The sequence below is a fragment of the Cyrtonyx montezumae genome, unplaced genomic scaffold (assembly GCF_038088225.1).
Source record: "Cyrtonyx montezumae isolate F1298 unplaced genomic scaffold, pur_monq_1.0 scaffold_27, whole genome shotgun sequence".
Classification (NCBI taxonomy): Eukaryota; Metazoa; Chordata; class Aves; order Galliformes; family Odontophoridae; genus Cyrtonyx; species Cyrtonyx montezumae.
This window is the reverse complement of record NW_027072014.1, coordinates 607179-622695: the sequence shown is the minus strand read 5'-3', so window position 1 is coordinate 622695 and position 15517 is coordinate 607179. Positions and strand designations below refer to the sequence as shown.

The window sequence follows — 15517 nt, the reverse complement described above, 5'->3', positions numbered from 1 at the left end:
CATCTTGTCTTCCCAGTTGTAATTCCAAGAGAACATGTTTTTTCAAATTTGTCTTTCTGGCAGATTTTTAGAAGCAGCAGCCATTAAATGCCAATATTTGTATATATGTATAAATTGGGCAGTTCTTTGAATTATTAGCAGTTGGGTAACCATTAAAAGAAAAAATAGTATCAGCATCTGGTTCCTTTAACTGTTTTGTGAGAACTGGGTCAGAACTTCAAAACAGTCAGCTGGTCAAAATCCAGATATTTCGCCACTACCAATAGAATTTAACAAAAGTTGTAAAGGAAATCAATGAGATTTTCTGTTCAATTAGCACCTGTGAAATTACCATTCCTACCAGTCAGCATGACTGTGAGAGTGTGTGTCTGTGTCAGCAAGTTATTTCAGTAGAGAGACAGAATATGAGCTTTCCAACTGGTGAACTTCATTTTACAGAACTGGTGTGGATATTCTTTAGCTTGCACATTTTTTCCCAAGAGTGCTGACAGCTCCTGGAAATGTAGATTTTAAGATAGATTCACCCACCTTATTTTAAGAAATTACTAGTTTTTCTAGTTCAAGTATGACAGGAAAAAAAAAGGAAAAAAAGAACATCTGTTAGAACGAATTCGGGGAGAAAAGGAGAAAACAATACAGTTTAATGTGTGTGTTGCATATGTAAGTTTTTACATATTTGGTTCCATAGACAGACATAGAAACAAATATAAAAACAAACAAATTAAGAAAAAGAATGTTATTCAAGACAGATAAATTTAAATATAAAAGCAGAGAATTCTGAAAACAGTTTTCTGTAGCCATCCTTAAAGCAAGCTGAAATTCTGCAGAATACAGTGTCTAATTGGAAAATTTCCAAACATAGCTGGAAAGCTAATGAGTTTTCTTGTATTCTTCGTGTAACTATTTCCATCTAGACCTGAGGAAGGGAGAAGTCATGGATTGCACAGGGTTCAATGGATTGCACAGGGTTCAATAACAAATGAAAAAGATTATTTTGGAACTCAGTTAGGTTGCTAATTTCATTTTTACATACCTAAATTATGCTTGAGTTAGTGATTTTCTGTGCTCTGTGCCACAACTATTTACTGTGACTAGAAGCAAAGGAGATTCCACCATTGCACTAGTCTCCTCCACACACAAATGCCCAAATCTATATCCACAAAAAGCCTTAAGTCTTATAAATAGAACTTGGATTTGCAAATTTTTCACCCTAGGATTATAAAAAATAAATTACTATTATGTGACCATTAGGGGCTATATTTTCTGTGTCTGCATTCCTTAAGTGTGAAAGCATGACCACATGTCAATTTCTGTTAATTTACCTTTCACTATAAATACGTAGTTTAATTTTTATGATTTTTTCTCAGTGCTACTGAATAATTTCTGTTTTATTCAGATTCATCTTAGTGATGTTTATCTGCCTGTTACATAAAAATGGCTAGTGTCACTACTCAAACATAGCAGAAACGTCATTTTTCAACATGTCAGCTAGAAATATAAAAATCATTTTTCACATAAAGATTAATACATAAACAAATGCTCAGCAGAGGCATTTGAGAAACTAAATGTTCCTTGCTACAATATAAGTTTATAGGTTTGTTTGTTGTTTTAGAAATAGGCATTACATTTATTATGCTTTCAAACAGAAATGTGACTATCACTGAATGGCTGAATGCTGTAACTTAAATAATTAATAGTACAAACTCAGAGGAAGCTTTTTCTATTTGGTAGTTAGACACTGTGTACCCTTTCTGAAATCACCATGGTGTGGTGGTGGTTTTCTGCTATGGCTGTATATTTGCTATATGCTGCAGTGTTATCAAGGTTCAGATAATCTCTTTTCTGTTTTTTCTGCTCTCCCTGGATTTTGGCTTGTGCTTCTGTTCCCTCACTCCTTGTGTTTGACTTCATGTTTATTATACATTGTGGCTGCCTGGCATCCACAGGTACAAGAGAGAACAATGAAAGGAGATGGGAAGCGCTTTCAGGTAAACTAAAGGTTATTGCCAGAAGAGAATCATGTTCTCCATGTCTCTGGAATTAGGACAAGAAATAATAAGACAATACAAGGAAGATTCGCATTGGTTTGTTGTCAAACACCAAATGTGATTGTGGGATATATGTTGCTGGAGCTTTTGAAAAAGTCATTCAGCAAACATTTGTCAGGAATGGTAAGGATTAAGTTTATGTGTCTTGGGATAGAGATTCTCATCTGAAACCTTATTTTTCAGTAACAGTGTATTCACAAATAATGTATCTTCATTGTGGAAGTCTGCTTTCCAAGCCAGTTCCATTAAAAGCATCTTGAAAATGTCTAGGAATGCTATCAATAAAATTAATGCTATGAAAATCAGAACGAAACAGTCAAAACTATCTTTTCATGGACCAATACTGAAAATATGTTTTTTCTTCTGAGTACTGCTTTACAGATAAGACATTTTGATGCACTCTTCTTATGTGTCTTAGTTTCAGCTGGGACAGAATTGTTTTCTTCAGTGTCTGGTATGATGCTACATTTTGGTTCTAGGAGAAAAAAGTTGTTGATAACACACAGATTTTTATCACTGCTGCTTAGCAGGGCTGTACAGAGCCAGTGCCATCCTCAGCAAAGGGCCCATGGAGATGAGAGGGAACAGAATTAGAACAGCTGACTTGAACTGACCAAAGGGATATTCCATATTATATGATATCATGCAGAAGGAGATTTGAAAGGAGTTCATTTCTCTCTTCTGCTGCTACGGGGTCCTAGTTGGGCATCAGTCAGGGGGTGGTGGGCTATTGATTTTGCATCACTTATTATATGTACATATGTGTTTGTAATAATTATTATCCTTTTCCTTTTCTCTATACTAATAAATAGTTTTATCTCATCCCATGAGTTTTGGATTTTTTTTGTTTATTTTATTATTTTGTTTTGTTTTGTTTTATTATTTTATTTTATTTTATTTTATTTTACTTTATTTTATTTCATTTTATTTATTTTATTTTTATTTTATTTTATTCTCTCTTCAATCCCACTGGGAAGAAGAAGAGAGAGCAAATGACTGGTTATGAGACATACTCATTCTGCCACCTAAGATGAGGTATGAAGAGTTAACAGCAGATCTGAGCTGAGCATGTTACCACAGTGTTGTAGTACTTCGATAATTGCTGGTCACAGCGTTGATTTTTCTCCCTATTTATGGAGCTCTTTGAAAGTCTTCTCATGGAATGATATTATGTAGCACCTTGCTTGCTGTTTATTTTCACTGCTGCATGGTTTGTCATCCCTGAGGGTTGGATTGAGGTTTTCGTTTTGCTGTGCTATGTGGCACTTGCTTATATCATGACAAGTAGCAGCCAAGAAACTAATGTTCTCTGTGTATTCATCACGGCAGTCATCTTTGGGCTATGGAAGCCATGTTGTTGATACTTTTAGTAATTACACTCTTTGCTTTGTCTCTCCCATACCACTGGTAAGTAAAAGTGAGCAAATGACTGTGTAGGGCTTAGACACCTGCCAGGTTGGTCGGAAGAAAGTCTGAAATGTGCTGCCTTTGATGGTTAGCTGAAGTAAATGCTTAGTAAGAAAAGGAACAAGCACAAAGTGGTGGTTCTCCCATTATCATATTTTCCCAGCTTCTAGCTGTTTAGGGACTTTCATTTCAAGAACTTAATACATTTGAAGTTGTATTTTCCTTCAATTTTACACCTATTGGAAGTCTTCTCTTTAGCCAATTCAAAGGTGGCAGCTCCACAGATATGGGGCCTTGTATGGGAAATTTACAAAGATATCCATTTTATGCAAACAGCAGAATGAAAAAAAATCACCCAACTAGAACTAAGTAAATTAGTCCCTGAACACAAAGCTTCTGTTTCAGACACAGTACTATATTAAGAAAAAGCCCTAATACACTTTCAGTGTCTATACCACGTATTTCAAAAGCACCTTCGCGACTCTGGAAGATTTTCCAGAGTCAGTTTGGTCCTCTGGTGGTTCATCACGGTGGTGTGAATCTCATCCAGAGGGCTATCAGCCAGCACAGGAAAAAGTATATTTTCAGAGAGCCAAAGCTTTTGTGTGAAATCATGCAACAGTGAAGTTGGCCATTGGAGACACCGTATTTCTCAGGTAATGAGGCTGCCCACTGACACATCTCATAGGAAGGGATCTTCTGTCTCACAGCCACCTCTCTTCCAAAACATTTTATGTAGTATTTGGAGAAAGAACTTTCATCCTCAACATTCATGGTTATGAAAAACAAACCATATAGGAGCATAACATATGAATGGGCAAACTGCTGAATGGTTTTCCGTATGTGTCTTACCAGCTCCTACAAAGTCACATACATTGTAATCTGAAAAGAGCTAACCTTGACAGAAGAAACTGTGCAAGGTTTTGTGGATGACATGAGGAACAAGAAGAAGAAGCAGAAGTCTGAAACCTGGATTGCATGGTGAAGAATTTACGCATGTATCAGCGCTATTTCTTGCATTATCAGAGGTCATCTGTAATCCCATTGTCAGGATTTATGCTTAGCATAATTACTGTGCTATGCTAAGCACAGCCAGAGTAATCTCATTCCAGAAAATGTGGAGCTTGGAGAAAGACAGGATTGCAGATGTCTAAAGCAGATTTGTTTTCTCCATGGCTTCAATTTTGCATCTGTTTGTTTTGATGACGCTAGCTAGAGACAAACCAACAGAGGATATGAAAGCTATATATTCATGCTGCAGACCCAGACATGCTTCATCATCAGTAACAGAAAATCTTTTTCTTCTATTTACAGAGGCATAATCCTCTCATTTTCAAGTAATTTTTATATCCTTTGGAGGCTTTTTTTAATTTGTGGACTGACATAAATGTAGTTGTCCAAATTAAATGTACTCAAGTAACATGTTTACCAAGTGCTTTCTGCTTATTATCTCCTAGAGTAGTAATTTTTTATCTTGAAATGGTTGCTTCTTCGCCTGTTAGGAGAGGGAATAAGTGACATACCTCCTCATTCTGGTTTATGTCTTAAGAGATACCAGTGATACCAGGTCATATTTCATTATTTCTTTTTAGTATGTTATTCTTCTGAGAGATTAGGATATAAACACAATACTTATCTTTTATCTGAGGATCAGTTTGAACCCCATACTTGATGTTTACAAGTGAAATCCCATCTAATCATTATTTGCTTTGTGGTGCAAACTGGTGTGTTGTATTTCAGGTCTATTTAAGTTTGAGATTATAAAAAAAATCTTCAAGGGACTTTCATAACCATGCTGTCTTCAAATGGTTTGACGGGGATTTCTCAGAAGAATGAAAAGATATAAAAGAATCCTTAATTTTTCATGTAGTGCTGTCTTTTATGTCTTTCACTAGATCTATGTAGTTTATTGTATAGCATTGTACTCTGTCAACTTCATGGACATTGTTTTGTTGTGGAATAGGATTGTGTTAAATGAGATTAAGAGAAGCATCAATCAGGCTTTATTTACTGAATTGCAATTGTTACTGTAGGATTAAAAGCAATATTATGCAAGTTAGTATTTTTTTATTTAAAAACATTAAAAGAAAATAGCATTTTGCTATCTAATGACATTAAGAGTTTCAGATGACAGAATATTCCTTGTGAATCTGGATCATGAACCTGTCACACAGCTTTTTAATTGCTACTATTTGATTTTTTTTTAACTTTCTTACATCAAGTTGATTGTCATACTCCAGTGTACTAAAATTAACAGAAATGGCTTTCTGTTTAATGACTGACACTGACCAGACTGAATTGTACAGTCACTGCAGTGACATTACTACTCCCTTGGAGACTGCAGTTTGCCAAGCTGTCATGATTTTTGTTAAATGAACTGTGGATACAGTAGTAGCAGAGATTAAACAACAAAATATAATACAGCTTGTACCTGTCTGCAGAAAGATATATCTTATTTTTAAATAAGAGACGAACAATCTCCAAAAGCCGCCTTTGCTTTTTTTCCTCCACTGTTGGTAGTCAATGGTGTATCACAGTCATGAAGTGCTAAAAGGAATAATTGCTATCTTAACTTGAAGAAAAAATACTGTTTCTGCTCCAGATATCTTCACACAGCAGCTAGTCTGTAAGCAGTTATTAACTGATAAAGCATATTTGGTGGCACCAGAGGCAGGATATTCAGTTGAGAGTTTTCAGGCAAAGTAAATTTCTTGGGAATTTGGAGAATAATAGCCCCATTATAGTTTTTGGAAAGAGACAGCATGACTCATAAAGCTATTGTGGAGTATTTGGTAAAAGTTAATGAGCATATAGATGAGGAAAGTCTATTTGCACTGCGGTATTTGAAGTGTAAAGATGTATTCAGCTATTTCCTTGTAACTGATAAAAGGGAGTAAATTCACAAGTTTTCTTGTAGTATAACATCTGACTAATAATAAAGAGAAAAGGTCTGGTAAAATGGCAGTGTTAACAATAGGAAAAGCTTTCTTGTACAGTCATAGCAAAATGACTGCTTAAGTTCCAGCTGTTCAATATCCTTCTTAAGAAGCTAGATAGCAAAATGTTAATTTAAGAAATACACTTAGCATTAATAAAATGTACTGAAGAGTTTTTAAAAGTTCTTGAAATATCAATTGATGTAGCTATGAGACAGAAGATTAAATTCAGTGTTGTCAAGTTTAGGTGAGACTTCTCAAGAAGACAGTCCATTACTATATATGTGGAGGTATCTGACATCTTAGGAAGTAGCTTTGGGTGTGATTCCTCAAGGCTCATCTGCCAGGTCTATACCTGTATGTTTGTAGTTTCTCAACACTGCTTTGGTCATAAGAGTAGGATGGCATTGCAACTCTTTTGGTTTGGACCTTAATCAAACAAAAGCAATCACCTAATGAGTATGAACTAATGTTTTTCAGGGTGGAGAAAAAAAGATCTAAAACCAGATCTTAGTAGTACAATGTATATTACATTATAAGAAATTATTTAGAAAATGTTATCTACTCAAATTGTTATCTGTCTCTGATTTCTTACTCATCACATTTTGTTATGATTGAGCTGAACAGAACTGAACACTGAACTGTTAAATATCTCCAATGTGTTTGTTTTACTTTTTAAAAGTAGTAAATTTGGGGCTTACTCACACTGAAAACTGACAAGCATGGCAAAGCAAGAACTGTGATTAAAATAAGTAGCTTTTGCAATGAAGTACCTATTCCCTGATGTTAGCAAGTTGCTTCGGATTTCAGAAGTCATCCTCTTAAAGGTAGGGGAAGGTAAAACACTTCTAACCATATGCGGACATAGCTGACAAAACACAGGAAGTGCTTTTTATAATTTGACTGCCTTCAGTTTAGAAAATTTAAGTCTCTTGAAAGAAAATCACACATTTCAAATACTGTTTATCACATATGAAGCATGAGAACATTAATTCAGATCAGGACTTAGACAGTTCTGTACCTTAAACAGAGGCAGTTAAGCAACTAGTAATAATAATAATAGTAGTAATAATAATAGATATGTATCTTGTTTGCCAAATCTAGGACATCTATGGGAGAACTGAAGATCTTAGAACCAAATAAATGTTCTCCTTTTGCAAATTATCTGCCAAAGCCAGTTACTCCTTTCCGCCGACCCATTCAGGACTGTCTCTAATACATGCTGAGATCCTTTCTTCACACGTGCCATTTTCCCATTAGATCAATGAATAATGTTAGCAGAGCAAACTTGTGCCCTCATCCCTGTGCACATCATCAGGAATAGGCAAAATAGAGCTGTATGTCCCACATCCATATTAAAATATCAGCCGTGCCTCTGTGCTGCCTTTTTTACCTCCTCTTATGTCTCCTTAAGTGTATACTTTAAAATATATCAGTCTGTTAGGTGGGATTGGTTTCAGGATGAGCCTGTGTACACCTGCATGTGATCTGGATATGTGTGGGTGTGCTTTCTTTTCTGTTATGAAATGACAAAGAAGTCTTAATAAGTAAATATCAAAAACTTTTGAAAATATGCCATTTACATTTGAAAGTGCAAAGATTTCCTTCTGTCTTGAAAACAGGAATGGCAGTTTATGAGCAAAAGGAATTTTATGAGTTGATGAAAAGATTTCAAAAACAGCTACCATTGGAATAGGTCTTTCAATTTTTAAGTAACAGCTGATAACAATGAAAAATGACAGCTTTTCAACAGACATGGTTTTATTTTAATGCATTCTGTAGTGTGCGTGCCTGTGCTGGTGACAAGGAATTTGTTTTCCTCTGGCACTGCTGTGCATCTGGCACAGCAGCAGGAGAGAGAGCTGCATTTTGTTGTATTATGTGTAGCATTAACAGAGCTATTAGTCAAGTGCTGATTGCACCGCCTTTATTGTTAGGTGACACATGATGCAAGAAAATGGAACTAGAGCTTTGGACTAGACAAGCTTAGTGGACTGTTAAAAATGTGGCTGGAATCACAGCACAGTATGATGCAACTCAGTCATGAATTTCAGTGTGGCAAAGAAAACAAAACAAGTTTCTTATTTAAAAACTAATGCATTTGGAAATCACCTGTGGAGAATTTGCTTTCTTCTTTCAGAGCACAAAGAAACAACGCTTCCTGTAAATAAAAGCATCAATTTAGTTTGTATTAGGCTTCAGAAAACAATATATGCAAAAAAGCCTTGATTTTAAAGCAGTTATATTCACAAGTATTTGAATAGTGGTGTAATAAATGAATACTACTCATAAAATTAGAGCATTTGAACATTAATTACATACTTTGTAGTTTTCTTATTAGATGTATAGGAACTTTATTTTCATTGTAACTGAACAATAGCATATTTCTGAATTCATATTTCTAAAGATGGGTGCAGTAACACATTGAAGAGCATTGGCTAAATGCTGACTTTCATGGCTCAAAGAATATGAACTTTACAGAAAGTACAGAATTTTGAGTTTGTTTTCATCAATTTTTCAATACTTGAATCTAAGAATTTCTTAATGTTGGTATCTAATTTTCTTAATGTTGGTATCAGTAGAACTGAAACTCACAACTCTTCAGAGACAACAAACTAAAAAAAAAATCGAAATCTTACCTAATTCATTATGTTTATAATGTGAATATTCATTTACAAACTATTTGTGTATGTCTTTCACACTTAAAAAAAAAAAGGTGCTGTTCAAATACTGTAAATCTCCTCATAAGGTTTTTGACTTGTCATTCTGAATCTGTTTGTATGCTGTTTGTAATTACAGGCATTTGGGACTCAGAAGAGTAAATAATAATTTCATTTGCATGCATTTCTTATTTCCACAGGATGCTCCGGCCCACTAGGGATAGAAGGAGGAATTGTGTCAAACCAACAAATTACTGCATCATCCACTCATCGAGCTCTCTTTGGACTCCAGAAATGGTATCCATACTATGCACGACTCAATAAGAAGGGTCTTGTGAATGCTTGGACTGCTGCAGAAAATGACAGATGGCCATGGATTCAGGTAACAGATGGAGCTGAGGAGAAAAAAATCTCCTTGATTCAGTTGCCAGAGTCACTTAAGGAACTGATGAAGACAAGTTGTAATCTAACAGCTAGATTCTTTTTCACTGTCAGAAACGTAGCCTAGACTAGAAGGGACTATTTAGTTGCAAAAAAAGGAATCATCTGAACTTTACAAATGCACAAATCTTTTTAATTTAAAAAATGCGTGCATATGTTCCATTGTGACTCTAAGCTGCAGAAGCAAATTTATAAAGACTCTTTTCAAGGGAGCAGCTTTCTACATATGCTACACTTACTCATTAGGTCATTAGTAGCATTTAGCAGTGATATCTCTTAGTGGAGGTACTCTGACACACTCCTTGAGCATAATTCTAGACTGCTTTAATGCAATCTTGGCTGTACCAGAGCCTTTGGGAATTGTTTGTCCTCTCTGCTGAGCTGCTCCATGCACATAGCTTAAGCACTGTGTGCATCTTGCTGAAAGTAACAGGAACTGTTGTAATTAAGGTTGAAATAGCTGTTTGAACATATCTGTAGGACTGAAAGTACATACTTTTTCACTCCTGCTTAATGATATTATGGCTAGAATGATTTAAATGGCGGTGGAATTAAAGTGGCCGCTTTGTGGAATGGATTTCTTCGCTCACAGCAATTGACTTTGGTAAAAGTTATGAAGCAATGGAAAATAAAGTCCTTTAGCTGTATTTTAATGAAGATAATGATTGTCTAGTAGTGGCTGTTGATATTTACTTTTATTGTGTTTGTATTATATGAGAACTGGACTGAACTTTAACATGCTCAGCTAGATACTCACAAAAAAAAAGTCACTATAGCAAATATATGAAGAGGATGCTTCCCTCCCTCCCTCATATGGGAATAACAGAGGATGGTTCTGAGTATCTTATGCACTGAGTTGAGCTGTCTGTTTGTCCCTTAGCTGTGCCAAACACACTATTGCTCAACCTACCCTTGCGTGCATTGCAGAATTTTAGTTCAAGTCAGACTGCTGTTCGAGGTTTTCCTAAGCAGTTCCCAGATGTTTTGGAAGAAAACCTACAGGACTGCCTGTTCATTTTTCTTGTTTGGAGAACAGGCGCAAAGCACTACTTGATGAAGTCCTCTGGAGCTGCTGTGAGAATGCTGGATCCTGTCAGTTCAGAAAAATGAAGCTTGTGTTGCTGTTTGTTATTCACTGCAGAGTGAAAACACAAAAGTCCTTCAGTGTATCTAAATTCAGTTTCCTTCTGACCAGAGGGGTTAGGAAGTTTGTGAAATTTATACACTGAAAAAGATCTGGAAAGGATAACACAAAGAGACTTGAGGAGAATTATGTGGAGTGGAAAGCTATTGTAATTTGAACAGATAATGACAAACATCCATTTTGCAGTAGCTTTGGGGCTGCTTTAGAGCATATTTATTAAATATTCTGAAGAAAGAAGTCAGAGTCATTTAGCACTGGCCCCCTGAACATGCCTTTGTTAGAAGATGGACTGGATGCAGGCTGCAAGTGGTCAGTTACTTCCTTGTTTGTACTCGGCAAAGCCAAAGCCCTTCATTGAGGAATCCCTCAGACAGATGTGAAAATTTCTATCCAGACTGTAGAATCGTAGAATGGTTTGGATTGGAAGGGACCTTTTGAGATCATCAGGTTCCAACCCCCCAGCTATAGGCAGGGATACCTCCCATTAGACCAAACTGTACAAAGCCTCAGAGAGCCTGGATATGTCTTCCTTTTGATTTTACCTGGAAGGAAATTTGGACCAATTGAGAAAATACACAAATCTCAGCCCAGGGTATCAGGTTAGAAATGCAGACTTTTTGAGTTAACATCTTAGTCTAAGTACTGTCAATCACCTGTGGGTAATTCTCTAATTTTGACAATCATATTAAGTAGTGAGTTAACTGAAATCTAATAAATTGATATAATTGATGTGTAGTAAGAACATATCATTGCTTTCTTTTTCTTCTCATCTTTCCTTAAAAATAAAATTTTGTCTATAATTATCAAAGAACTTGCCAGTATATTTATCAGAGTTCAGAACAAGAAGAAAAAATATTCTTTGCACTGAAAAATAAGTTTATATCTTGAGAGAATTTTTCTTTTCAGAAGACTTTGCTTCTTGGAGCACATGGGGTCAGAAAATCTTACGTACAGAGATGATACTAGTATAGGAAAAATGGTTCTGAAGAAAACCTGTTTTGATTCAACAAGGATAGAGTATCCCAGAAACTGACACTTAGGCTCTCTGTAGTGTAGTTCTTTACACGAGAACCCAGTCTTATTCTTCAAGCATGCCAAACACACTAAGAGAGGGGTGCTGCCTGTCACCTGTAAGGGTGAACAGTTTCTGTTATAGAAGAGAAACCAGGAAATCTCATATATAAAATTTGGACAGCATCTACAATGGCCAGAGAGATATTTCTTCAGTCAGAATACTCACATCTGTACTGTGTTTCTGGCTGTCTTCCTTTTGGTCTTGAGGAATGACTGCTCCAAACGATCATCATTCTTCTGGATCCTAATTAATAGGGTCTGCATTTTGGACCTTCTCTACATTGGTCTGAGATGGAGCATTAGGTCCAGACTGTAGCTCTTGATAAACAACATGAATGTGTGACGGGAAATAAGTGGAAACTCGTGAAACCAGAAATGCAGTTTTAGAAAATGCAAATTAACATTTGTGCAGTGAACCTGACACAGTAGCCTGTTACTCTATTACAGTTTCTAATGCTAGACAAATTCTAGAGGAAGTAGTTGTATCCCACGGAGTATGATTATGTATGGGTCTGTGTCTATTTTTACCTCGCTCCATCATTACCATTTTTCTGTCATTTAATTTTTTTATTTATATGTAGCTTGAAAAATGAAAGGCTTGAGTGATTTCTTAAAACTTGCAAAGAGTGCAGAATTTTTTCTCTAATCTTTCAGGTGTCTGACAGTCATGAACTAATTAGTATGCAATTTTGTTTTCTGCATTCTCTAAATGAACTGAAAATTGAAATTGCCATTTTAAATTTACACTCTCTACACGTAATTAATAATGGCACTACAATGCTTATAATTGGCTTGTGATTTAAAGGGTCAGTGACCATGCTTTTCAAAGCAAATTAAAGTCAGAGTTACTTGTATCTCCCTTTTAAAGTTCTGCTGATCTCTGTTTCCCTGCATAGGTTGACGCGGATAAAATAGTGCTTGTGTATACAGTTCACTGCTTTATGCATTGACTTTTAATATTTTAAAACACAATGAGAAAAAGTCTCATTTTCTTCCTATGTTTCCACAGTTTTATTTTTCCTGAATTGTTCAGTATGTCAAAATGGTCACTTTGCCTGTTCTTGAGAAACTATTCTTTTTGTCAGAACTCCTTTCTTTAGAGAATACTGATTTCACTTTACCCTTTTGTCCTGTTGCATTCATATTTTTAAAATATGCTATTTCTTTTTATTCTGTCTGTATCTCTACTCCTTCCTTCCACATAGTCATATACATGTTTTTCCTTCCACATTGTTCACATCTGAATTTTCCTAAGACACTATGGATCAGAATAGAGATGGCAATGGGCAGAATTGTTCATATTCTCTCTCCATCATGTGCAAAGTAATTTTAGATTCAGGGGAATGGACAAAATCCTAAATTTTCATTCTGACTCTCACATACCTATCTTCAGTCATCTCTGTTTCTCCTTCTTGTCACATTTTCTTTGTTTTCATCATTCTTCTCACTGACTTCTATACTGTGCTCTGCCCTCCTGTAATAAAACTAAATATTTTAATAAGCTAATCTCTGAAACAAGGCTGCAAACAAAATCTAAATCTAGTTCTTCTCTACTGACTTCTAACTTACACATCCATACCTATGCCTTACACTGATTCTTCTGTCCTATTTTCACTAACCAAAGCTTGCATTTCTTAACTCATCTTTCCCCTGTTCGTGGCCAATTTCCATTTTCCTTACACATAACAGTATTCTTTTTTGTGTCGCTGCAGTTTTTATTCATGTAATATGCAAAGACTTCAGCCATAATTGACGTGCAGAAAATGCAGAAAACAGAATGTCATAAAGAACTCTGTAAGACAAGATTGAATAATTTGGTATAACTAGCAATATAAGGAATAGTGTACAGTAGCAAAATTTTAAGATGTATGAATAACTTTGGAGAAAGAGTGAATCTGAAGAACTATGCTCACAAATAAGAAAAGAAGGTGTGTGAATATTGTCCCATAATATAAGAGTCTTTTTTATTTTTTCAGACAACTGGAGAAGTTATGATCTTTTTGTTCTGTTAAAAAAAAAAAAAAAAAAAAAAACCATAAGTGCAGTAGATGATTGATCAACCTATTCAAAGCTTAATTAGCCCAAGACCAGTAGGACCTACACCACCGATATCAGGGAACTGGGAGTGGAAAAGGAGCTCACAGCAGAAATCCAGTGGTTTCCACTACTGTATTGCAGATCACTCTTAGATTTGTTAGATGCTAAATGATAGGAAACACTAAGAACATTAGCCTCAGAAGTATGTGTCAGTATTAGAACAAGGTTAGATGGTGCGTGAAGACATGCAAGAGATATAGGGTGAAAGGTACCAGATTTCAGGTCAGACAGTACAAATCTGAGTGTTCAGTGAAGTTTTAACTAAGGGAAAGATGGGGTAAATTTAATTTCCTGGTGCTGGCTGTGGCTGCTCAATTAGGCAAGGAGTGGAAAAGATCAGTACCTGCCAGTAGCCACGTAATTGCTGCTGTTCCATGGTGACTGAGCTGTCACATCAGAGAACAAGAGATCCTGAAATTGTGCTTCTCTCCTGAACACGACTAAGAAGATCCCTGTGAGGAGCAAGCCTGATAATTGCAACAATTTATACAGGAGGCTATCACCATTTTTTTCTTTAAAGTGCTCTGGGGTCTCCTGGACATGGAAATTGTTTTTATAAATATTTTAATAATTATATTATTTAAATATATTATAAAAATAATAATATTTTATGTTATATTTATAGAATATAAATATTTTATAAATATAAATAATATAAATATTAATTAATATTAATCCTTAGGCACAGTGAGTGATTTGAGCATGCATTACATTCAGAGAATACTAAGAAAATAAACTAATTACTGTGTTGGAGAACCTGAACTGGAATTTAGCATATATAAGATATTAAATAGAGGAATAAAAAAGTTTTTAGTTATCAATCATTAAAATAATTTCTCCCAGCTCATCTACATTGTTATAGTTGTCTTTCAAATAAAAAGGTTGAAATATTTTGCTTTATTACTATGAGAAGAAGGAGGAGGATTTAGTTTAGTGTGGGAATGAAATGCTTTTTTATCTTAGCATTCTTAACTTATTTCGATGTCTACTTCATGCTATTTTTCTTCCTTAGATCAATTTTTCAATGTCAAATTTATTTTGAAAATTGAAAACCCAGAAGTCTTACTCAGAATATATGATAACAAAGTGCTATAGCATTTTTTCAATTTGTTCCCTATATAGTTTTTTCTGAAAGTGCATCCTGAAACTTAGATGCAACTCCATGTTTTGAGATATTACAGACTGATTGAAAAGCTGGCCAACTTCCCTCTGGTAATTTGCATACATTAGAATTCTGATCTAAAACAAATACGTTGCTTTATTTAGTTTTAAATATTTCTTTTTAAATACTGGGTTTGTTTTTAATATTACTTATAATATTTTTAATAACTTTTTCAGTTCTAAAAAAATCCTTCCTTGTTACATTTCTTGGAACTGTAAGCAGATTCTCTTCCCACTGAGATTCTCAGTTAAAAAGTCAGATCCACACCAGCAGGTTCTACCTGAAGCTTTCACAGGTTCCTGTGACAATTTAGAATTTTGAGATCAGGTAAGTCTAGTTAGAGTCACAAAAATTCAGTTTTTGTATAGTATGTTTGCACAGCAGAAATCAGTCTAGTAGGCATCCTAAGAAATGCATGGAAATGTTCAGTTCCCTGGAGGGTGCACGCAGAGCCTGCAAACTATGTGGGAAGAGGCATTGTTCATCCAGAGAAAACAAAAGACAACAGTATTGCCCATACACAGCTTTCACAAAAAGGTCTCTGTGGA

The 15517-nt window shown here is 35.3% G+C and overlaps 1 protein-coding gene across 1 annotated transcript in view; it reads left to right on the top strand.

Annotated features, from left to right (window-relative positions):
- Window positions 1–15517, top strand: part of EDIL3 (EGF like repeats and discoidin domains 3) — a 261366-nt gene that overhangs the window by 174642 nt on the left and 71207 nt on the right. Inside the window, exon 6 of the mRNA XM_065740528.1 lies at window positions 9252–9433. Coding sequence (XP_065596600.1) covers window positions 9252–9433 — 182 coding nt within the window. The remainder of the gene's footprint in view (window positions 1–9251; window positions 9434–15517) is intronic.